The sequence below is a fragment of the Suillus bovinus genome (genome assembly GCF_016758785.1).
Source record: "Suillus bovinus strain UH-Sbo-P2 chromosome Unknown EDB93scaffold_55, whole genome shotgun sequence".
Taxonomy (NCBI): domain Eukaryota; kingdom Fungi; phylum Basidiomycota; class Agaricomycetes; order Boletales; family Suillaceae; genus Suillus; species Suillus bovinus.
In genome coordinates, this window is record NW_024542111.1 from 166,929 (window position 1) to 190,499 (window position 23,571).

At 48.0% G+C, this 23,571-nt stretch overlaps 5 protein-coding genes across 5 annotated transcripts; 3 read left to right on the plus strand and 2 right to left on the minus strand.

The window, feature by feature from the left end:
* Window positions 1–265: 265 nt before the first annotated feature.
* EDB93DRAFT_1164182 (asparaginase-domain-containing protein) lies at window positions 266–3,340 on the plus strand. The gene is made up of 11 exons (XM_041450128.1): window positions 266–537; window positions 596–1,102; window positions 1,154–1,193; window positions 1,252–1,388; window positions 1,440–1,539; window positions 1,589–1,699; window positions 1,748–1,817; window positions 1,871–1,893; window positions 1,940–2,208; window positions 2,256–2,837; window positions 2,887–3,340. The coding sequence occupies exons 2-11, from the start codon at window positions 626–628 to the stop codon at window positions 3,061–3,063; spliced, it is 1,986 nt and encodes a 661-aa protein (XP_041304894.1). The 5' UTR covers window positions 266–537; window positions 596–625; the 3' UTR covers window positions 3,064–3,340.
* Window positions 3,341–5,221, plus strand: EDB93DRAFT_1164183 (uncharacterized protein). Its single transcript, XM_041450129.1, has 2 exons — window positions 3,341–3,454; window positions 3,518–5,221. The coding sequence occupies exon 2, from the start codon at window positions 3,672–3,674 to the stop codon at window positions 4,761–4,763; it is 1,092 nt and encodes a 363-aa protein (XP_041304895.1). The 5' UTR covers window positions 3,341–3,454; window positions 3,518–3,671; the 3' UTR covers window positions 4,764–5,221.
* Window positions 5,222–6,377: 1,156 nt separating this feature from the next.
* EDB93DRAFT_1298989 (P-loop containing nucleoside triphosphate hydrolase protein) lies at window positions 6,378–9,330 on the minus strand (the record flags this gene model as incomplete). Its single annotated transcript, XM_041454653.1, has 7 exons — window positions 6,378–6,831; window positions 6,883–7,054; window positions 7,106–7,257; window positions 7,449–7,750; window positions 7,802–8,385; window positions 8,440–8,604; window positions 8,656–9,330. 7 exons carry the CDS (start codon window positions 9,328–9,330, stop codon window positions 6,596–6,598), a joined length of 2,286 nt encoding a protein of 761 aa, XP_041304896.1. The 3' UTR covers window positions 6,378–6,595.
* Window positions 9,331–12,309: 2,979 nt separating this feature from the next.
* EDB93DRAFT_708493 (uncharacterized protein) lies at window positions 12,310–20,828 on the plus strand. The gene is made up of 35 exons (XM_041457174.1): window positions 12,310–12,779; window positions 12,829–13,289; window positions 13,340–13,644; window positions 13,696–13,804; window positions 13,863–13,898; window positions 13,953–13,965; window positions 14,018–14,117; window positions 14,171–14,300; window positions 14,350–14,366; window positions 14,422–14,449; window positions 14,510–14,522; window positions 14,572–14,614; window positions 14,665–14,730; window positions 14,779–15,100; window positions 15,152–15,305; window positions 15,359–15,388; window positions 15,442–15,625; window positions 15,681–15,737; window positions 15,787–15,830; window positions 15,889–16,010; window positions 16,060–16,316; window positions 16,366–16,397; window positions 16,447–16,516; window positions 16,572–16,608; window positions 16,656–16,793; window positions 16,840–16,923; window positions 16,979–17,535; window positions 17,585–17,933; window positions 17,982–18,646; window positions 18,699–19,085; window positions 19,134–19,396; window positions 19,442–19,505; window positions 19,565–19,584; window positions 19,638–20,478; window positions 20,533–20,828. Exons 1-35 carry the CDS (start codon window positions 12,620–12,622, stop codon window positions 20,789–20,791), a joined length of 6,417 nt encoding a protein of 2,138 aa, XP_041304897.1. The 5' UTR covers window positions 12,310–12,619; the 3' UTR covers window positions 20,792–20,828.
* A 182-nt stretch (window positions 20,829–21,010) lies between these two features.
* Window positions 21,011–23,102, minus strand: EDB93DRAFT_1253190 (WD40-repeat-containing domain protein; the record flags this gene model as incomplete). Its single annotated transcript, XM_041453416.1, has 5 exons — window positions 21,011–21,256; window positions 21,307–21,786; window positions 21,838–21,924; window positions 21,977–22,072; window positions 22,125–23,102. 5 exons carry the CDS (start codon window positions 23,100–23,102, stop codon window positions 21,011–21,013), a joined length of 1,887 nt encoding a protein of 628 aa, XP_041304898.1.
* Between the last annotated feature and the right edge of the window lie 469 nt (window positions 23,103–23,571).

The window sequence follows — 23,571 nt, forward strand, 5'->3', positions numbered from 1 at the left end:
ATACATCAGCCCACAGCAAATCCATTGCGGGTTCGTGGAAGGCTTTGCATGTTGCTGCAAGCGATGCAAGCGATTTCTGACCCGGAGACACTGGCGGCTTGTTGGCAATATTCATATGCGGTTCGCGATCCACGTAGTATGTGAATATGTACAGGAGGACATCGGAAACAAGTAAAGCCTGATGCATCAGTTCTCAGTCGATGGAGTAGTAGTACTTGCTGAGAGTGTTGCCGTTTAAACAACCCAGTTAAAGCAAAGTTAAAGAACAAAAAACGTGGGGTGAGAAACTTTCAATTCTTTCGAATCTCGCTCGGCAACTCTCAGCAGTACTCTGTATGTCATCCGAGCTCTCTGCAGCACGCTCCTCCTGCTCAAAAAGCTTTGGCAGCTCAACTAAGCCACATCGTTGACATATATACCTACTCCAACCGTCGCCAGGATTTTTGTCCGCGTCCCGCCCCTCACTGGATTCTTCAACCAGTCTCAAGTCTTACTCTCGTCCGCCCGTTCCGCTTTTGCGTTTTTTGGGAGTGCTTAGTAAGTAAACATGTGCCACTGTGGACCAGATGGATCAGCTGTACTTCCATAATACTAGGGTCGACAATTGTTAACGAGTCCATGCACGATGGAAACGCGTTTGGACGAAGCCAGAGTATTGGTTATATACACAGGCGGGACCATCGGGATGCTTGTCAGCTCGCGAGGTTACGTTCCCGAGCCTTATTTCCTCACCGACACCCTCCGGAGCCAAAAACGCTTCCATGATCCTTTGCAAGACTCCCTCTTTTCCAATGCTGCATCCGTAGAGGGCTATAGAGAATGGAGCAATAGCGGGAAGTCCACTCCAGTCAGCTCAGATAACATCACGACTCCGATTGCATCCAATCAGCCCACCCTTCTCGTCAGGTCCTCCCGCCCGATTCGTAACACAGCTATCCTTTTTCCGTCTATAGTTTCGCAGATTCAGAGAGTGATCGAGCAACCAGATTGTCGAAATGTTGCTGATGGTGTCTATGAGACACGTCTGCCGAGTCTTGTAACTCCTCGAAGTGTCGTTCCTGGACACGGTCATACGAAACGCATACGCTATGCAATTCTCGAGGTCAGTCGTCCGTATACTCTCATCACTCAGTCGATAGCTCAGAAAAATCAGTGGAATCCACTTCTTGATAGTAGCAACATGGAAATGGACGGTGCTCATCCTTTGCGTTACTCTTAGATTTCTCCCATTTACAATTTTAACTAGGATAGACTGGATCCGCATAGCCGCTGAGATCGAGCTAAATTACAATTCTTTTGATGCATTCGTAGTGCTACATGGCACAGATACCATGTCATACACTTCCAGCGCACTCAGCTTCCTGCTCGAGGATCTAGGTAAAACTGTCGTACGTCTTGCATTCTCCAATAATATGATCGTCCTCACGCAACTAGACTAGATCATTACCGGAGCTCAAATACCTCTCTCACAACTTCGGAACGACGCTGTCGACAACCTTCTTGGCGCACTGTCTATTGCAGGCAACTACATCATACCAGGTAATTTTGACATTTTGATCGTCTAGCCGTGGTTTATCGTTCGTTCTAGAATGCAGCTTGTATTTCAACCATACCTTGTACCGCGGTAATAGAGTATCTAAGGCCTCTTCCTACGACCTCAATGCCTTTCATAGCCCTAATTTTCCCCCACTTGTAAACGGTACGTAAGCACACATCGTCCTTGCACTGGTCATAAAATTTCTTTTAGTTGGAATAGATATAGTTGTTAATTGGAACGACGTCCTACGTCAGACTAGCCTTCGAAGATTCAGAGCCTATAAAGGAAAGCGTTAATGCTCCTATTCATTTGACAATTTTACTCACGTCTCCCTAAAGAAATGAGTCCCCATGTCGGTAAGCACCCACAGGATACATTTACATTCAACCTGACACTCTCCAGCAACTCTTCGTCTCTTCCCAGGCATGACAGGCGCCACTGCTCGTGCATTCCTTGCCCCGCCGACACGTGGTATCGTTCTAGAGACATTTGGTGCTGGAAACGCTTCCCAACGTCCAGATCTCCTCGCTGCATTCAAGGATGCATGCGATGGAGGCGTCGTCATCGTTGCTATCTCTCAATGTATCAAAGGCTCTGTATCAGGTGATTACGAAACAGGACAAACGTTAATCCAAGCCGGTGTTGTCCCCGGCGGGGACATGACTCCCGAGGTGTGTCATCTTTTAGTTATCGTCTCAGCTGACTGACCATCGAGAAGTGTGCTCTTACCAAGCTTAGCTATCTTCTAGCAAAACCCAAACTCACCGCAGCCGAAGTACGCTCACTTATAAGCCTTCCTTTAAGAGGTGAGCTCACACCACCGGTGCCATCTCTACCTGCGGCGCCGTCATCAGATGACGAGGACACCAACATTTCGGAACTGCTTTCTCAATTTGTTCGTCTCTCTTCGTCTGCACGGAAGGCAGATATCCCTCAAATTGTGATTGGAGAAGAAGCGCAGGAAGCTGCGGCTCCGTGGAGTTGTACTGCCGCAGAACGCGCAAGTGCGGAGGCTGCGCTCTTACCGTTTCTCGTGCATCTTGCTGTCGCGCGGAATGATGTCGAGGGACTCGCGTTCTGCATTACTTCAGCATGCACAGCCTCGTGTTCCGGTGTGGCTGAGGGAACAGCAGATGTTGTCGTACCAGGAGGTATTGTAAATTGTCTGGATGCGGGAAGTGGACGGAGTCCGTTACATATCGCCGCATTAAACGGGAACATGAGGTGTGTCGATAAATTACTAGAGAGCGGTGCGTTGGTGCATCTTCGGGACGAATTGGGACACACTGCCTTGTATTATGTGAGTGTTGTGTGGTTTTAGTTTTGGTTTAAGTGACTGACGTTAGTAGGCTGCACGCCAGGGGCATGCTGGTATTGTTGATACGCTTGTGAGCGCAGGTGCGAATCTTGGGGGGATGGAGAACGAGGCGGGTTACGTGGGGCTTGCAGTGCAGAATGCGGTTAATGCTGGAAATGAAGCTGTGGTGGAAATCTGGAGACGGGCTGGCGCGAAAATTGTGGATTAGTCACTACCTGAGAAATTGTCACTCTTGTGGCCACGGCGGTTTCATTTGTCTCGTTAGCGTTATGTACATAGTTTAGTCGTCGTGTCGGAAGCGCAGCCACTGGCACGATTGGCGTCTGTGGATCCGGTTAGATCTCAATCCGAAGCCAGCATCGTGGATTTCCGCACTAACACCAAGTACATAGAGCTCAAAACCTTCATGGAAGTATGGAGTTCCGATTCTACATAGCACCTTCGTTGAATGTCACGATACACGTGACAGACGCGTCGTGGGATCGTGTTTATTTTTATTTGTCTTTAAGAGGATAGCTCGCCTCGTGTTCCCCCCAAAAGAGTGTTTCACACCTTTCACATTTCCCTAGCCAGGACCGGTCAGTCCGCCTTATATAAAGGTCTGAGTTCCGCTGGCGAAAAGATTGGGGCTGAACTGTTCTTCTCTTTCTTTTATCTCACAGCTGGTTATCGCTGGAAGATTCTAACCTCCGCTAACACCTCTCTTGCTCATCTTTTGTCTACTGTGGACTGCTTTCGCACAACGATCAAATCAGATCACTGATTCCCAGGTTAAAATTCGAGTTCGAGTCAAAGTTCGAGTTGAAAATCTGCACCATGGCTTTAACGATGGCAGCACACCCAATACTAGTTAGAGACCACGCATCGCGCGTGACGCGGGCGGGATCCGTTTTTGCTGATGCAACCAACTTGCAGCGTCGTATCAGGTCTTCACCATCGACGAAGCATTATAACCCTCTTTTCCCATTCGCTTCCCGCCCGTCCAAAGCCCCACCCACCCTTTCCCTTTCAGCGACATGCGCTAGCTCTTCACAGTCGCAGGCGCTCCTACCATCTCTTCCCGATCTACTAGACGTCCGGAGTGTCATACCCTTCCCTTCCACGTTACCTGCACATGATGTCGCCATCATAATGGATGTCGATATGTTCGATGGGACAACCGATAGCGTTGATTCGCAATCTTCTCCATCAGCTCCGTTCTCATCTTGTAATGGCACCGCCTCCCCGTGCTCTGCGCAAACTCGTCTTCGTAAACGGCGCTCCCAAGCTATCGCCACGTTCTCCCAGCCAACGAGTCCCAAACGGGATAGAAAGTCCAAGTCAAGGGATAATAGCAAGTCCGGGAGTGCAGACCCGGCTGTGCGTAAGCGGTCTCGTAAGAGTTGGCGCCAAGTCGCGGACCTCATGCTCCTCGCTACCGTGCATCGAAGCCTCGTATCGAATTGCTGTACAGATCCGTGGGACTGTGTTCTTGGAGAGGATGTTGCGCCAGTTGATGCACAGACCCTTGAGGGGCAGGATGTGCTCCTGGCACGTAGGATTCAGACACGACTTATGGAATATGGATGGTCATTGGTAACTGATGGCATCCAGGAGGTGCCTCTCGATGATGACGCATCCATTTCTCCTTGCGCGCAAGAACAGTCATCCCGATCTATACACTCCGACACAAGCCTAAACCCCCACAATCTATCATCTGACACGCCCTCGCCACGATCATCCCCACCGCCCACAAGCGCCCCCATGCCCTCTGTCCTCACCATGCCTCAGCTTGTCGCCACGCTAATGATGCGATACAACGATCGATGTTGCACGCGTTCACGCTCGAGTTGGAAAGCTCGCCGTGCTGATCTGTCTTCTGGCCATTTCGTCGAGCGGAAGTCGTCCTTGTCTGTAGCTTGTAGCTAGCAGACTTGTGCGTGCTGGCTTCCCTGCTCTGATGAGATAGAGATTGAATCTCCGCTGCCAGGCATTATTGTATCTTGCTGCGGATGCACCCATATATCTTCGCCGCGGCCACGATGCATCTTTGCCATGATGCTTCACATCATTTGCCACGAGTCTTCATATATTTGACCATGAGGCATTTGTCTTTTTTTATGTATTTCCACGACCTTTAACGAGCGCTACGACACGTCATACTGTGTATTGATAGTCATTTAATTCTTCGCGGCACATGGTTGAGTCCGTGTGCTGCTAATTTGTGGTCTTGCTTGCGAGATCTACGTAGTGCTGTGCAATTCAGTGTCACGATGTTATGATCGACTATTGGTCATGCGACTGGTCCGGTGTGCAGTTGTCGACGAAAATTTTAGAATTTGCAACAGCTTAGCAGGAATTTCTTCGACTGAAATAAATTATTGTTCCAGGGAAATCTCATGTAATCAGAACGTTAACATAAACCGAATGTAGCGATTTTGATTGTTAGGTCACGTGCGCGTGTTGATGGACGTGTCTTCAAAACTTCATGAATGCAATGGCAAGCTGAAAAACCTACCCTGAAAATATGTTCTAATTTGCATCGAATTTAGGAGAAAGATGCCAGAGAGCATGGAAGGGGTTATTAACTCACCGCCCTCTTTGTATACCATAGTGACAAGCTATGTCCCTACCGAACCGGAACATCTGCCGCTGGATCAAGTTCAGGCTGAAGGCGCGGCGCCATCGCAGACCCCAGCGAAACAAACTCCGTCCGATATTGCTTGTGAGTGCTGGTATATAGGATTATGAGATTTAATTAAATCGGCGGAGTTGCAGTTCTAGCTTCCGGCCTCGGGGCCCGGGATTCGTGTCGTTGTACCTCCAGGTTCGCGCCTCCCAGAATTGATCAACTCCCACTCGGCTTTGCACCTAGTAGTGTCTGCAGCCACGATTTCATGGCAACCGTTTCTGGCAACATGCTCTCCGCCGCTCGTCGTGCATAACCCGGTAGTCACTCGGACTCACTTCTACTCATTCTGACTACAACTGACAATAATTCTACTTATATAGTACTAGATACTCAACGGATATATTTCTTCGCCACCTCTTTGGGCTGCAAACCTTACCCAAAGGACAGTCAATTTTTCGTCCAAATCAGAAGTGCGTGTACACCCGGCAGACTACTCCGTGTCCCGTCAATACCATCACCCGCGCCTAGCAACGGCGATGGCCCAGATACACCACTTCCACGTGCACGACATCCAGGACAAAGCGCACCAGGAGGAAAAGGCACTGCTTTACCTTTAGAAGACCAAGGACAGGTAAACTAAACCCCGCCACCCAGCTCTGTTAAACTAACCTGCACATTGCACAACAGCACATTGACTCTCAGAAAAGACAACTTTAACATCAAACTACGCGTTTATTTCCTCGAAGAGCATCTTACGCAGCTTGCACACCAATATCTATCGAGGACTGACTGCAACATGGGCGCAGGACTACCGACTACGAGCCAGAGCTCCTGCCTCTTGTTTGATTCGTTTCACCCAGCCTCACATTGACATCTCTGTCTCGTAGTCAATAATAGAGCAGCAACATATTTTGGGCGGTCAGCACTCAGGTTCGACCTTGACGCCGAGGTGGCCTCCTGGTGGTTTCGATGTACGCACCAAGTACAAGTTCTCATGTGGCTCAATAATATCATGATAGGATACGTGGGCCCTGCCTTATATAGCATATAATACAAACTACAGTGCAATATGCGACAAGAAAGTCCCAAAACTCAACTGAGAAGTATGATGCAAATAGTCCAAGTTACCCTATGTTTTATTGACTCTATCAGGACTGTCCAACCAAGAATCGGGGCCCATGGTAAGAGCAAGCTTCCCGACTAGCGTGCCTGCTGCTTCACCCTTCGTCACGAAATCACGGTTCGTGCAAATGATCATGCTTTTCTTGCATCGTGTCAGCATGACGTTCGTCCTGCGCGAGTTCTTCAAGAACCCTACACCCTGGGTACGGACGAGAGAGATGATTATGTGGTCTTCCTCATTTCCTACACCGCGTGTCAGCCAAATCCCTCCAGCATGTCCAGGAAACTACTTGCCTTGGAAGGAGTCCACGTTGAAGCATTTGTCCTCCCATGGAAGCTCCGCTGATTTAAGTTGCCCTTCGATCGCAGACCTCTGACCATCATATGGGGTGAGGATTCTGTACTGCTTGCCCTGGTTGTTGTATATACGGGCGAGCTTGATAACCACGTATAACTCTTGTTGGTTCTAAGGCAATGTAGTGAGGCGGGTATATCACGAGCATGAGGAGAAGTGTACTATCCAGCTCTTTCCCGATTTCTGCTGCTGGCCCTTTTTGACATCTAGGAAATGACATGCATTATTGCTAGTGATATCGTGCACCGTCATCAAAAGTTGATGAGTGTATACATGACGGGAAATGAAGCTGCCAATGACAAGTGGCATGCGGTCTGAATGATAAAGTTCAAACAATGAGGGGACAGAGTCGAGATACGAGCTTACATTGGATATTCAAAAAGTGTGCCCGCTGTCGAAGGTGCGGGAACTCAAAAATACTTTGCAGCTGCTCGACGTCATCTTGGCCAAATGGCGCCACTGATACCCAAGTCAGTATAAGATGGAAGAACTACCTGGGTCTTACGTTGCTTGTCGTCACCGATGAACACCATTTTTTGGAGGCTGCGTTGGAAACGCCGAAGCAGCGGCAGGTAGTCTCCCACTTCGATTTGACTCGCCTCGTCGATTATTACCGTTTGAACCGGAACTTGACGAGTAAATTCTTCAATATGAGGATTGGACAGCATACTTAATGTGCAAAGTATGACTCTCGTGTGTTCGTTTGTGTGTTTGTTGAGCAAACGTCGGCTAACAGCCACAGGCCCGCCGCCAAACGAGTCAGATCGTATAAAACAATGTTCCAGTCTCTCGTAGAGGTGTTCGTGCCTGAAACACAAAGACTTAGTATAACGGGTAGATGAGGGAGGCACGATATACCAGTCATAATGGAAATCTTTGGATACAAGAAGCTTGAAATTACGGAAGCCAACTTTATCGAGCTTTTCTGCGATATTCTTGACAGCAACGTTGGAATGCGCCACAAGCCAAACTGTACGCTCCTTAGGGCCGGTGTTGATCATACTGTTGACACTAGCCGCTATGACTGTTGTTTTTCCAGTGCCAGGAGGACCTTGGATAAGTAATAGACGATCACTGTCCGCTTGCGAAATAATTCGCTCCACTGCACAATACTGCGAGTAGTTCAATAGGCCGTTAGGATAGTAGACAGACGACGCGGTGGAAGTACACAGGGGCGGCCATGAGACATTTAATGATGGTGCCCAGATGCTGCGGAAGAATGGATGTTTAGTCAATGTGATGTTGCCTTGAAGCGTTCTCAGTACTACATCTTCTCTGACTGATTCAGCGGCCGTCAAGTCTGCTCTCCCGAAAGTGGTCACAGAGAGGACCTTTCCCGGAGCGTTTGAAACGCCTTGGACCTTAATATGAGCCTGTTTTCCATTAATTCGCCTTACGCGACCAGTGATCGTCTTTCCATTGAGCGTTTCGATGTGGATGACCTGTAAGTGCGAACGCTTAAAGTTGATGGCATGATGTATCATAAATTCACATACTTGAGATTCAGACTTCATAATACGTGTACTGAAGCGAGTGCACTCGAGTTTGATACTGCCCTTCTTGAAGCTGAGGTCTGCATTGACATTGTTGACGACTTGTGTTGGCTTCAAAGAATCCATAATTTCAGCATCACGAGAAATTTTGGCCAGCGCGCTCAGATGCTACATTTTGGATTAGAAGGAGAGATATATGACATGACGAAGATTACATACTATATCCGGGATTGTGTTTGTGTCGATTTGAGATATGGCAGCAAATTTAAGCGCCATGGCATCAAATGTGGAAGCACGACATGCTACCCAAGCCTGGAGTGCCACATCCTTGGATTTTGCGCTACCCTCTCTGTGAGCGAACAGGGTTTCCACGTTGTCCTTATGGAGTAAGCCCTCGCCACCCAAGGCGTTCATAATTGCCTGGAGGGAGCGCCGATCATCAGTGGTAGATGCCGACAGGATGTCAATTGCGCCATTTATATGAAGCGAGAAGTCTCGGAAGAGAGCAAGTGCGATTCTGTCTATCCTATACCCATAGAGTTTGATGCCGATGTTGCACAGAATTTGGTCTTGTATGAGGATGCGTCCTCGGGAAGCAGGAGGCAGTTGTTCCTGGCCCTTCTTCTTCTTCTTCTGCTCCTGCTGCGGATCCTGTTTATTCGCAGCGGAGAAGTGGACGATGAACACTCTAGTGAGGGTCGCAAATGCCAAAGAGGAAAGAGAACAGTCCGGGTGATATGCGGCTGCCACACCAACGGAGGCGTCTGAAGCTGAGTTGATAATACCCTGCAAGGCTAGAGAAGAGATATTTTTCTCGTCAACGTCTTCAATGGTGATGGGCCCATGTTTGGCCTTATAAATGTTCTGTTGCAGAGTGAAGGATGTGTGGGTCATGAATCACGGTGCTGAGAGAGAGAAAGCGCACAACGTCAAGGTGCTGAAAGTGAGGGTGTAGGAAGGCCACAGCTATTTATTACCAGTGGACGAGCGTCTACTGTGAATGAATGGTAACGGTGTTTTACAGCAAGTCAGCAGTGAAAGGGCATAGGTTGGCCGCCGTACCGAAACACGAAGAAGCCTACCGGCAGGAGTTAGTACTATCCTCGTGGTTCTTAACTTGCAACTTAAATCATCACCTCGTCCAAGTCTAGACCATCACCATGGGAATCGCGGAATATCATAGTCAATATGATAGTAATCACGTCAGACTCAGAGGCCACCGAGGGAGACTAGTAGCAGCTCTTGGAGGGACTCGAGTGTAAAACCGTGCTGATACAAAAAAACTATCATTATGGCGAGTGATACACAGTTGAATGTGTCGTAATAGAATAGAATGTTGCACTGCCTGCAGGATTAGGTCGTGGTGAAGTGGGCGGAGGGGAAATGAAGAAGTGAAGAAGTTGCAAGTTCTGGGACCCTGATTTTTTTGAAAGGGTACTGGGGATTTCGGAATGTTGAGTTTGGGTATTTTTCTTGCGTGCCAGCTTACGACCATCAAACACCCGGCGTACGCCCCATCTTTGATCTATTACCTAGGCGGTCCTGTGATCAAATTACAGTGATAATATAGCTGGAACCGAAGGTTCGTGCCATATTTCCACTGCTGGTCCATAATCTCGTCACCTCCCACGCACAGCCTGATCTGCGTTCTAGAATTGTTCAAGGACCCAACATGAATTCAAAATTTAGGTTGGTGGTCACTGCATAGACGCATGGATCAAACGAGACACAATTCAACAGTGAGCAGCCAAAGTCCACGATCGGCTGTGACACGCCAACGCCGACCATGTCTGTCTATGACCAATGGGAAGAAGCACGGACGCCAACGGTCAAACGATGAGAGGTCTCCCTGGCAAGGTACAAGATGTTGTACACCTGCCTGGGAGACGAATCATCACAGGTTCGTGGGACGAGATACACAGATAGGAGACATCACAGATGACGAGATGAGGGTACTCTATGTTTAGCATTCACTATCATAACATTGACTCCAAACGACAAAACTATTACGAGTGGAGGCACTGATAGGATAGTGACGTTGCGAGAGGTGGAGACCGGGATGGTCATTGCCAAATGGACGGGGCACACTGATTGGGTGCAATTAGTGTGCTGGAGTGGAAATTGATGAACGAGTACCTCAGGGAAGTGCATCATACTGATAAGAACCTTCCACGCTCGGGGATTGGCTGCCGTGCGTCTCATGAACTTCGACAATGTATGACACATGCCCAATGCCCATACCCACATGTAGCACGGGAAATGTCCCGAATAAGGAAGTGTCAGATTTGAGGAATTTCGGTGACACTAGACTGTGTTTGTTGTCGTGCAGCGGTCTTGGTAGAAGTAGCGAGAAAAAAAGTTCTTTTTTTTGGTGGAAGGTCAGAAGGGCAATCCGGCCCCGATAACGGTCCCAACCCGCGCAAGAGGAGAGACGAGGCGAGCTGCGAGGACGGGTAGGCAACCTCGCAGCATCAAACTCAGCATGTCTAGGTAACAGCCACCCAGGCCTCTGAAAGAGGGATGTAGTACTAGTGTGTAGTTGAAGCTGACTACCTTTAGGTACCAGTAGTAGTGTAGGCTGCGTGGATCTGAGAGACGAGGACAAGGGAGTTGTGGGTCACGGTGGTGCAAAGACAAGAGAGGCCACGAGCTACACTGCCGCTGTCACAAATTGAAAGTCATATTCTAAGCAATACTCGCTCGTACCTCGCTTCGGGATAGAATACCAATACTTTCAAGAGTACGATGTCGACGAGACTTTTTGCAAGAGAAGAGAAAAAGACATACTATCCCTTACGCTCTATTCGTGACGGTCCACAATTTCGTGAGTCACACTCAGGTCACGAATAGTAACGGACAGTCACACTGGCCGAATCTACAGTCCGCTCGGCAGACGTTAGAATCTTCGTGATTCGTGATTCGGGATTCGTGAACTTCAACAGTGATTGATTAGGACGCTACTTATAAGTCTGTGAGCTACAGTATGTACCGAAAAATTATATAGAACTAAATGCAATCATTAATGATGTGTAAAATATTGCTGAGGGAATGTATGTGGATGTGGGTATTGATGCATACTAGTAGATGGATTATGAAGTCCGTGACTCGGACTCGGATGCGCGGGTTGAGCAAAAAAATATGGTGGATGTGGTAGCCCAGCTCAGCGCTCGCTACTTGCTCACGCGCTCACGGATTGCAGCTGCAATGAAACACGCTGTTAAATTCAATGTCCGACGTCGGCAGCCTCGGCAGGTGACACTGAAATCGTGATTTTGGCTGCTGTCACGCTGAAAACACGATCTCCACCATTTCTCAACAGATTTGTTTCGTTCCACTTGGAATATGCTAGTATATAGTATATAGAATATACTGAGTGAAGTAGCTAAGTAATTACATTGAAGTTGAGTGCTGCAGACAAAAATCACGAAATTGTGGACCGTCACGAATAGAGCGTAAGGGATAGTATGCGTAGTGTATAGACATCCCAAGGTGTATAAAACAATTAATTGAATTATTTCAAAAATGTATGTTGGAGATATCCGAAAAATTAAGATGTTGCGCCTCCCATTTTTACTATTCAAATCTGCTTCTATCAAACACGCTCACGGCGTTCCAGCCTGGCCGTGGAACTCATCAAGAAAGATCCGGTCTAGACGCTTTTTTGTCATTATTCACACTGGCGGTTTCAGAGTTTTGCCTCAGGCAAGATTTTGATTGAAATGACAAGCCATTCGTACTTTCACTGCTAGGCAAATTTCGACAATTCGAAGTAAATGTATAAAATACTCGAGTTTTTTTCTGGCCTAAATTCGATCTATTTTGGAATGCGGCAATCACCGTAACTTCTTCTAGTCCATTACCGTTCCACGTACACCTACGTACTAGTAAGGGTCCAACTCAAGTTCTTGTCACAATCTGGGATCATTTGAGGCAGTTTACACAACTCATGTACAACTTCAAATTGCCTGCAGGTGTCGATTTCGGGTATACTATCTGCGCCTCAACCTGTTTGGAAATTCAGACGGAGCGCTGGGCTCGACTTGAATAATGCTATAAGGACACCCTCGTTACAGAGTTGCTTCAAGTTCCGAGCAACCCCTTTGTACCATTGACACAGCTCAAATAATTCTCAGCCTTTCATATATCCACTTCATCATTACAAGCTTATCTCGTTCAACAGACCATGTTGAACTTACTCTCCAAAGATCGAATAGTCAACGAGACAGGCCTCAGAGCCGCCTTACATTATCTGGACGCAGTTTCAAGTTTAGGAGCAACTGCATTACGAGCCACGGTCGAACATATGTTGTCATCGCCCCATATCTTTGCATATATTATCTCTGGTATCTCGCAGACTTTCTTCGAGCATCATCAGTTCTGACTTTGTGACAGTTTGGGATCGCCGCGAGGCAATGATCTCACAGGTCATGACAGACTTTCCAACGAAATCTCAAGATTATCCAGCATCCATCGCGAGAAAGATGCTAGACAATCTGTCTATGTCCTTTCTAGCTTTGCCAGCCGAGTCTCTAGCGATGGATATCTCAAGGGATATCAGCCGCCACCGAGGCTTCATCGAGGGCGCTTTACCTGTACTTTGTGCGTTGAACACTATGAAATTTGCTGATGCAGGGTCATTTGAAGACGAAATCGATCTCCACGACGTCGAATCTGACGATGGATTCGTCAAGAAGAAAGTGCCTCAGAAAATGCGCAAGAGGAATCGTCCGAAAGCTCAGACAGTCGTCGACACATCGCTCTTCGTGAGGCTTGGTGCGGTTGTGCCTCTCACAAACGAGGCTGCTGCATCATTGTCTACTTACATTCTTGCGAAGCTGAAAAATGCTCTCTCAGTGAGTATCCCCGCTACTTTTTGACGTTTCCCCTGAAAGCTCTCCGTAAGTTCTACCTCTCGCTTCTGCGGAGGACGGAACTAGCAGGCGACATCCAAGCCTTACTCCTCCCAAACGTGGGAGAGTCTGCTAAAGATGTTGCGCCTGAAGTTTCGTCGACCGAGGATGTCGAGAGCCCAACAAACATACCCAATGCGTATCAAATGGTGCAGCCTATGAAGGCTGCGCTTTACTTTGACAACGCGGACGGGTTCGGAGAGTGGCGAATCCTCATATCTACTGAGGCCTACAGAAATTTGCGTGAATTTCGTAGAACAAATAAGAAGATACTCAAGATCATCGTCAAGAAGATCAAGTTTGTCTTCTGATAAAGTTCACTTCTGCGATGATCTCATCGTTACCACAGACAACTATCGAATGGCCATTTCTCAGATGATAATCACAAGCGACTTAATGGGTTGGATGCAGGCATACCAATCTACGATGCCGAGATTACAAGGGACCTGCGATTGATAGTAGGTGTAATTTTTCATACGTCGCTCAGAGCAGGAGATGAACGACCTTTTCTCTCAGTACCAGATCGATTGTGTCCCTGACCAGGATGGAAAAGTAGGTCGTTCTTACCTCAACATCGAGCATCATACTGAGACTGGAGCCTGACAGTCCGAAAGACAAGGTAGTCAAGAGCAATTATAGTTGTCTACCATTAGCACTCATATGAACTCCAGTAATCAAGGTATATGGCATTTATACGCATGCTCAGCTTGGCGGGATATGGAATGCCTTGGGTAGCCATCTCGCACGTAAGGGCAGAGAATATCGTAGAAGGTGAGGACATTTTTTAGCGCTTGATGCAATCCAGTAAATTTTTGCCTGTGCAGGTGCATCTTTCGGAACAGACCAGTCATTTCCAATGACTGCGTGATTCTGCCTGCGTCGTTCCCACTGGCCGAACCTGAGGCAGAATGCTTAGGAAGCCCGCTTGACCTTAGTGATAAGGACATGGACCACGTTGAGTAATTTTGATTGCCATTTGTGCGGTCATTAATCCGTAACATAGCTTCACTCTTTGCTTGTGTATGAATTTTCCGCTATCCTCATACAAATTGGTTTCCATCTAACGATTTTCTAGTTTGGAGAAATATGTTACATTCTCGCAAGTAAGCCTAAAATATGGTTGATTGGCATGCGAATATTGACTTGATGATCTCTTGCTTTAGGCGTTCCTGCATAGTAAGTGATCATGTAGTTGGCTTGGCACCTCTTCTCATCGTTGCAAAAGGTCTTATCGCAAACCAAGACGTGCAGCACGTCTTTGTACTCACGTGAGTTCTGCCCCAATGAGAGACAAATGTACTAATCGATGTTGGTTTAGACCTCAAGAACAAAATATTGTCGAGTGCACCACGTCGTGTTACGTGTTGGGTCGCAGTGGGACAGGGTGAGTCCGGCCCTTGGTATAAGTAGCTTATTTATCACACTCAACTAGAAAAACTACGACGATGCTGTTCAAGATTCTCGGCATTCAGCGAGCTTGGGAGATGAGTGGCACTGACATGCCGAAGCCACGCCAAATCTTCGTTACCAAGTCCAGAGTGCTCGCTACGAAAGTGGAAGAGTATTTCACGAAGCTTCTCGAATCTCTGGCGTTAGCAGGCTATACCCTGGAGGAACTCGCACGGATGAAAGCACAAAGTGTTCAGGAGGGCCTTGTTGATCTCGACGACCTGCCTGACTCACAGATGAATATACCCATGAGATACAGCGAACTTGAGGATAAACACTTTCCTCTGTTTGTGACTTTCGATCGGGTATGTCTCAATCCGTCATCCGGACAGTTCCCAAGCTAATCGTTTATGTAGCTGGCGAAGATGATCGCGGCAGATATCTTGAGCAAGGACGTTTCTAAGATCTTCAGTGTTGACGATGCTGAGGCGCATGACTGTTTCGTCACCTATGACGTATTCGCAAATCAATACTGGCCTCATTTTCCGCAGAATCTCACCAAGAATCTTAGTAGGGTCCTTTTCTCTTGCGATTAAAATGAAGTACTGATACTATCCCATCAGACCCGTGGTTGGTTTTCAGCGAATTCATGGGCGAGTACTATCTGTATTAGCTTGACATTGACAATTGCTGAATATACATACAGGGATCATCAAAGGCTCCGAACACGCACTGGCCTGTCCTGAAGGAATTCTCGATCGCCCAAACTACCTCCGTCTTCCTCATCGCTCTAATCCAAATTTTGCGAATCAGAGGGGAATGTTGTATGACATCTTCGAGTATTATACGAAACTCAAGCGGCAGCGACGTCATCATGATGTTGCAGACCGGTACGACCTATTTCCCCTTTTCACCCACGTAATGTCACGCTGTATGACCCAACAGCACACATGCGATACTCAAGGTCTTGCCGAAGTTCCCTGGCCAACAGATCGATTATCTGTATGTCTTATCTTCATCGATGCATCTTGCCTCTGACCACCTGCACTAGGTATGTCGACGAAGCACAAGACAACCTTCTGATCGACGCACTTTGTAAGCAGCTACTCCATTCCTCGTTGACAGAGATCCCTGAAGAAACCTTTCGTTGTAGTTTTGAGGCAATTATGCAGGAATCCAAACGGTTTGTTCTGGGCTGGAGACACCGCACAGACAATCTCTGCAGGGAGTTCCTTCAGGTTCGATGATCTGAAAGCATTTCTCTACCGTGTGGAGGTCAGAAGACAGTAACTTAGCTTGGGCCTGAATTGATACCTTATAGCAGCAGCAAAATATCTCGGTCAACTCCGCTGGAGCATGTCTTCATCAGCCTATGATGTTTCAATTGGCGATCAACTACAGATCGCACGGTGGAATCGTCAACTGCGCGCATTCTGTGATCGAACTTATCACAAAATTTTGGCCCAACACAATCGATAACCTTCGGCCAGAGAAGGGCGTGGTTGACGGACTGAAGCCTGTATTTTTCACTGGTTGGGATAACGACACTGTTCGTTATGAACAGTTCTTGTTCGGAGCAAGGTCAGTAGATCTGCACGATATCCACCCTTTCCTCCTGAGCAATTCCCAGCGGTAGTCACATTGAGTTCGGAGCTCAGCAATGTAAAGTGATTGGTTGTAGGTTTCATTCATACACTGACAAGGTATCTAGGCATTCTCGTGCGTGACGATGCAGCACGTCAGAAGTTACGAGACCAAGTTGGTGAAATTGGACTGATTATGTGAGTCGCATTAAGACTACCTTTGTTGTATTTTCATGTTCATGCATGTATGCAGGACGCTTTACGAGAGCAAAGGCCTGGAATTCAATGATGTGAGAAAACTAAGTTTGTTATCTGATGGCTGTCTGACTTCGGCCAGGTGCTGTTGTATAACTTTTTCGAGGATTCTGTTGTCGATCTGTCACGATGGCGCGTAGTTCTCAATGGGATAGATGATCAAGAACATGCACCAGACTTTGATCGTGACGAGGCGCGATACGCTGGGGTTTGTAGCGAGGTAGGCACACCAATCGTCGAAAGAAACTTCCGCTTATTTTACGTAGCTCAAACTTCTTTATGTGGGAATCACTCGAGCAAGGAAGAACATGTGGATCGTCGACAAATCTGATAAATCAGACCCGATGCGTGTACGTTTAGAGCAGCACGTTGGCGTAACTCGATCTGATAACCATTTACCTTCAGAGATTCTGGACATCGCGCAATCAAGTCCAGAATTGTACCCCCGGCACCGATGTCCCTCATCTAGCCGTCTCCTCGACTCCAGAAGAATGGGCAAACTTCGGGCGCTCACTATTCTCGCACAAGCGCTACTCGCAGGCTGTCCATTGCTTTGAACGTGCTAATCTTCCTCGTGAAGTGAAGGTCTGTGAAGCATATCAACTGCGAGAAGTCGCACGTTCTAGTGTCGGAGTGGCCTTACCTAGCGACCAAAAAAGAGCTTTTAACGTGGCCGCCGATGCCTTTGCTGATTGTGGGGCGACTGCGACAGGAAACCAGAAGCTCCAATACTATCGTAACTCGGCGGATTGCTACGTTCGAGCAGGAGATGATCTTCAAGCTGCGAAGGCCTATTTCAATGCTCAAGAGTTCGAGCAAGCAGCGAAGAGATATCGCAAAGTTGGGCGGTTTGACAAGACCCTCCGTGTCCTTGATGAACATGGCACGAACATACCTGAAGAGACCACGGCGGAGTTATGGAATGTGTGCAGACTGTTTTACTGCAGTAGGAACAACACTCAGTAAGTCTTAGACTCTCCACGATGTTTTTATTCAATAACAATTGCGCAGGCCTCCCTTGCCCCTTTTCTCATCATTTGATGAGGAAATCGAATTTCTAGAGGACTATGACCTCGATTACGCTCGTGCCTCACTGCTGGAATCTCATTCAAAGTACTATGAGGCCGCAGAGCTCCACTTGTCAGAGAATAGGCCCTTGGAAGCTGCCCGGGCATTTATCAAGGACGACAGCAACGTCGATTCTACTACCCGTGCCGCCGATACTATATTGGAATACTTCTGGCGCAAATGCTCCTTTAGGATCACTGCAAAATCCGTTGTTGATGAGCAAATGCCGCATTTCATCGCTCTCGCTGATCAGCTAGAGACGAGCAAACTAACGCCAGCTACGCGTGATTTAGTACGTATTAGAAGTCTCAAAGCTACCAGATAACTAATCGACATTCAGATATCGATGTTTCAGAACATCTCTCGCGGAAATCATGAGCCGTTGAGAAGTCTTGCGCTTGCCTTCCAGGGACATCATAACCGGCCAGCGGCTCTCCTTTGTCTGGACCATATATTCTCTCGAGTCACAGACATTCGAACTTTCACGGTTGATGAAATGCAACGGTTCCTTCAACAATTTTACGCCTATGCGCGACTGCTCTATCTTATTTTGACCTTCCCTGATCCTATGGAGCATAGGGGTATTCAGAGACTGTTCTCCGTCATGCGGTTGTCCGGTGACGAATTCCTCATACCCGTTGGAACGTTCCTCCACAACAAAGTGATAGAAATCCGCCAGGACATCACGTGGGTATCGGAACATCCGTCTGGGTATACAGCTTCTCGTAAAGACGTCACCCAGCTGCTACAACAATCCATTCGAACGATCTTGAAAGACAAAGTGTCAGAGGTCGATGATATGTGTTGCAATTCTCCCGTCTTCTCGCAATGCATGCAATTCTTGATATCTGGATCATGTCGAAGAGATAACTGTCCCCAAGAGCATGTTGCAGTATCGAAACTGGATCGCCAGTATTACAATGGCCGTGTCGCCATCCACATCTGGCAGATTCTGATCTTGCAATTGATGTATTCCGCTCACCCATACATTGAGCGACGCAATAGGTGTGCCTAGAGGTAGCTTATGATCGATTACTCATACTGATCACTTCGTCAGCATGAGAGACTGGCTCAAGCATTTGTACGAGGCTATCAATCCACCCTTCTTCATTCAAGGTTCCCCCGCGGACCTTGATATGAACATGATGCCTCTTCGTCTGGACGGCATGAAAGTGGTTAAGCTCTGGATCCGCGAATCCTTCTACTCACTCGACCCATTCTATACCCAGGCTGAATTTTTGACGATGTTGATGGGGATAACCAGCCTGAGTTTTGCTTTTGATAGGAGTGACGCACCTGCCTACATCTCTCGAGCAAAGTGTACGATCTCTGGACCGTTAGAACTCGTTCGCAAAGGGGACAAACGCTATATGGTTCATGACCTGCTTGGTTCTTACCATGGAGCTGCCCGAAGTAGCATCTCATCGGGAATTTCGTATCTTCTGTAAGCGTTCTTCTTGTCCCTATGTGCAATAAACTAAGTGCAATTCAGGCATGTTCTCGATAATCGTTTATATGCCAACCTCTCCGTGTTGTGCGACTGTATCGAGGACATCTGCAGTGCTTTTGTAATCAAGTGCCGAATGGACCCAGCCTTCAATCAGTTATCCCTCCATGATGTTGTCCTTCCATGCAGCTGGCTACTGTTTCCCCACAAATACACTGCGGAGAAAGACACTAATCTTTTTCTGATGGGCAAGCTTCTGGATGAGATAGCGAGGCTGGTCGAAGCGTTGCGCGTAGAAGCCGGCATGGGTGAGTCTCTCAACTTTTCAGAGATCCGAGACTAAGATCAAACAGAATTCCTTTGGCTGAACCATACGAAATTTACGCCCATTCTCCGCAATGTTTTCATTTCGCGGATGTGAGTACAGTCTAGTATCCGTTCGTCGGCGAGGCGCATACTGATCACGTGTATTACAGCTGCAGGATTCTCTGCCTTCGTACGTTCACTGTCTCTTTCAAGACCCACTGGATGTTGAAATGTGTTCTTTAGTTGCTCACAACATCAGGAATCCCTTCATGAGAGACAAAATAGACATGATCATTCTTTCGCTGCACAAGACCAACCCTCCTTCGAATTGGCCCCTGGCTAACTATAGGAAGCTTGTGGATGACGTGGTCAGGTACATGACACCCTTGCCAGGACGGTCGCCACCCTCAGACGGTTACCTGCGAGCCCTCCTGGCTTTCGACGACAACAAAGGAGTGAGCAACCTAGTGCATCTTGTACACAAAACGATGAATCAGTATACCCGAGTCCATGTAGTCCGACGGCTCGTATACGAGAAGGTCATCGAGATCCCTCATCTCCTTTCATCTTACGCAGTGGTCGCACAATCTACTCTGAGAGTGGAGGCCCCGGCTTTTGTACCTCGCTTAGGACCCTCCAAGGACCAACCAGAGGTTACGCAGGAGGAAGATGTCACGGTGAATGCTGATACCGAGACCCGTGACGCGTTGGAGAATGAGGCGGTGACGTTGCTTGCACCTGATCTTGATGAGTCGCTACGTTCCAACAGACCATCGGTGGAGGAAGAAGAGGCGGCTCGCAAAATTCAGAACGTATACCGCCGTTACGTTAGACGTCGCTCGAGTCGTGCAGTAAATGCCGAAATCGATGTGATATTCATGACATGCCTGAAGGAGACGCAGTCCTCTGAATGGCTTCCGGGTTATTACAGCTTCCTTTTCCTTGGACCATTGCCTCACCTTCTACTATGCCTGGAACGAGGCATCGCTCTGACTCGCGCTGCCAAAGCGAAGACGAAAGGCCTTCTCAATAAGGAGTCTCATGAAAAGCTCGAGGAGTTGGGCAAGCAGAGAAGCGAGATAGCGTCTGTCCTCACTTACTCACCAACATACAATAACTAACACCGTTCTACTTACAGTGCACTCCTCAGGAAGGGATTGAGATTGCGCAAGCAGCTAGAACCTTCCTCACCTGCTCATCGTGTCCGTGACATTGACGCACTCAAAGGTGGAGTTCTAGAGGTCAAGGAATTCATGCATAGGGTTCCCGGCAACGTGCAAGGTATACAATCCGATTTTCAAATGGCCTATAAGGGTATTGTTGCAAAGAAGGTTCATGTGCCAGTGGGAAAGGAGAAGGAGAGACCTGCTCTGAATGTCGAGGATATGGACTATTGATCTTTCTTAGGTTGTGGAAAGTCGAGACCGCTATTTCGCCGGTGTATCATGTGTCATGTACGTATTTCTGTCAATCAATGTCTGTGCGCGAGAAACAAACGTGAACGAAGCGGACATTTGTTTTCATGATGAGGAAGTATCAACGGCGTACTGAAAGACAAGGAAAAGTGCGAAAAGCAAAGATGAAGTAGTTGCCCAAATGTTGCAATGCTAATTGTATCAATGACCATTGATATGTGGAGATGCGCAGCAAATGAATAGCACGATCTGAGCCCACCATGGGATGGGTGGTGACTGCGGGGTTGCTGCACCCGCTGTGGTAGTGCTAGTACCTGAAGCAGGAGGTGTCGCCAATGTTGAAGCATGGGCAGGCTGGATGCGTGATGACGACGCCTGAGCTTGGTTTTGTCGCTCATATTCTCGTCTTGCTCTCTTGAATTTTGGCCCCCGAGCAACAAACAAAGCCTGAAATCATTTAATCACATGGATTGCAAAGGCACCAAGGAGGGCCATACCTGCTTGTCCCGTACTGCAGCCACTTCGACAACGTGAGGACGACTTGGACGTTGCGAAAGTTCTATGTTTTCGTCGGTGTGGGGTTGAGAGCGGAAGAATGAGGACAGTCGGCTGATGAGTGCATTTGGATGCGAAGTCGATGGCGTTGTGGGACGATGTTCGGCTTCTTCGTTGGTGTTGAGCCGAGATCGGGTAGAAAGTGAGGAGGCAAGACGGACAAGTAGTACACGTGGATCAAATCGCAAAGTCGTGGGGGATTGCTGGAGTTCATTTGGTGAATCATTCTCAGGTGAAAAGCGGTGAATGAGTGTGGACAGGCGAGCGAGGAGTGCGCGTAGACGGAACGCCAAGGGCCTTGAAGGGTGCGGAGGTTCAGTCGTTTCATCATTGTCGGATCGAAAGTGGTGGAGGAACGAGAAAAGGTGAGCTAGGAATGCATTCGCAGAGGAATGGGGATGTGCAGCACCAGTTGAGGAGGACTGAGAGCAAAGGTATGAATAAGAAATGATAAAGATAAGTTGGTTACGCACATCAAAATGGGCTTCCATGCCATCAAAAAACGTTGGCGAAAGTTCGTCTATACCGTCGAACTGGCCAGGACACCGCGTAGCATCAGCCTAGAATAGTACTATTATAATGAATGAGAAAGATTGTGAACTCGGCACGTACTTCCAAAAATGATTTGTCACTGAGCGAAGAGCGAGGTGTGTGTTGTATTCCTGAGTCATCTTGGGACTCCTTCTGTTCAAGTCTCTCTTTCGGTGCCTAACAGCAGACATTGTTAGTGGGAGAGAGCGAGTGACATGTTGACACTAACTGTGACAATATTAGGACCAATGGAAAGTAGATCCTCAAGGCCAGCTTCTCTGAGGATGGCATGAACGTCCCAAGTGTACGCGTTTGTTTTTTCGCAACCAGTGACTAGCACCTTTGCATCAGGGGAAAGGGCTGCGAACCACAAAGCTTCATCATGCTGGAGTGGTGGCCCGACTGGAAGGTTGGTGTCAAGATTCCACAGACGTGCTGTTTTATCATAAGATGCACTTGCAAGGAGGCGGTTGTTCTGAGACAAGGAGACGGCAGTAACATGGCTTGTGTGACCTTCAAGAATAGCGATTTGCTGCCAAGTGGCAGTGTCGAATATCCGCATCTGGTCATCAGAAGAATCAGATATAAGTCTATTCCCATCAGACGACGTCCATGCCAAGCTGCGAACTGTGTTTGAGTGTTTGAGTGTTTTGAGACGCTTGCCCGTTTTCGCATCCCAGATTTTTACAGCGTTCTCATCATGTCCGCCCGTGGCAAGTTTTGACGAGTCAGGCGAGTACATCACTGCATTCACCCGGGCGTGACTGGTTTTGATTTCCAGAACAGTCTTGCCTCTCTTGACATCCCAGACTCTTGCTGTCCCGTCCCAGGACCCACTTGCCACTCGCTTATCATCTGCACTCCAGCACAATGATTGCACAATATGGGCGTGTCCTGTCCATCTGGCAATGACTTTCTTCGTCTCGACATCCCACAACCTCACTTTCCCGTCATAGTCTCCACTTGCAATTGTCTTGCCGTTTGGAGACAATGCAATAGATCGAAATACTACGTTATCATCATCTCGCCAGTCCTCGTCTATCTGTGTGCCGCTCTCCAGGTCCCATGGTCGGAGTGAGCCGTCCGACGAACATGTGATGATGTGTCGTCCGTCAGGCAAGTGCACAACGCCGTTAACCTGTCTTGTATGACCTTGCATCGTGTGGCGTGGCATGATCACTGACGTCTTACTGGTGGGTGAAGACATGGTTGGTTCTCGGATGCTCAACTAAGGTTGATCGTGTGTACGAGAGGGATCTTGGATTTCGGTCAGGTTATCCGAATGAATTCGCTGGTAAGCAAATCTTCAGCTTTAGGTTGCAGAAGCGTCAGGTACCAGTCATGGGAAGAACCTTTCAGATGAGCCCAGTGCGCAATCACCAGAGATCAATGGGTGTCTGGTCGGGAGTGGAAGAAGTTGCGCAGTTGTTCGTTCACACAGCTTTATTGCTATGTAGGCGAGATGTCATACTACCGGCAACAAGCGGACCCCTGACAAAGACATCCATCTCCAAGTGGGTCTCCAGTTCTGGTACTTTTTGGGTATTCAACGACACAGTCGCAAAACACATCGTCGAAGCCTTTTACAAGAATTCGTTCAAGGATTTGAAGGATGGTAGCGTGTAGTGTCATGGACTGTACGAAGTAGCCCGGGTACTCAACCGTGCCACACACGC

What these genes read in the sequence shown, in the direction of transcription:
- EDB93DRAFT_708493 (XM_041457174.1), top strand. Translation starts at nt 12,620, where the DNA reads ATGTTGAACTTACTCTCCAAAGATCGAATAGTCAACGAGACAGGCCTC. An exon ending in CGCCAGCTACGCGTGATTTA is followed by an intron (nt 17,934 to 17,981) that starts GTACGTATTAGA and finishes ATCGACATTCAG; the next exon opens with ATATCGATGTTTCAGAACAT. An exon ending in TACATTGAGCGACGCAATAG is followed by an intron (nt 18,647 to 18,698) that starts GTGTGCCTAGAG and finishes TCACTTCGTCAG; the next exon opens with CATGAGAGACTGGCTCAAGC.
- EDB93DRAFT_1164183 (XM_041450129.1), top strand. Translation starts at nt 3,672, where the DNA reads ATGGCTTTAACGATGGCAGCACACCCAATACTAGTTAGAGACCACGCA.
- EDB93DRAFT_1164182 (XM_041450128.1), top strand. Translation starts at nt 626, where the DNA reads ATGGAAACGCGTTTGGACGAAGCCAGAGTATTGGTTATATACACAGGC. An exon ending in TACGCTATGCAATTCTCGAG is followed by an intron (nt 1,103 to 1,153) that starts GTCAGTCGTCCG and finishes CAGAAAAATCAG; the next exon opens with TGGAATCCACTTCTTGATAG. An exon ending in AGGATCTAGGTAAAACTGTC is followed by an intron (nt 1,389 to 1,439) that starts GTACGTCTTGCA and finishes CAACTAGACTAG; the next exon opens with ATCATTACCGGAGCTCAAAT.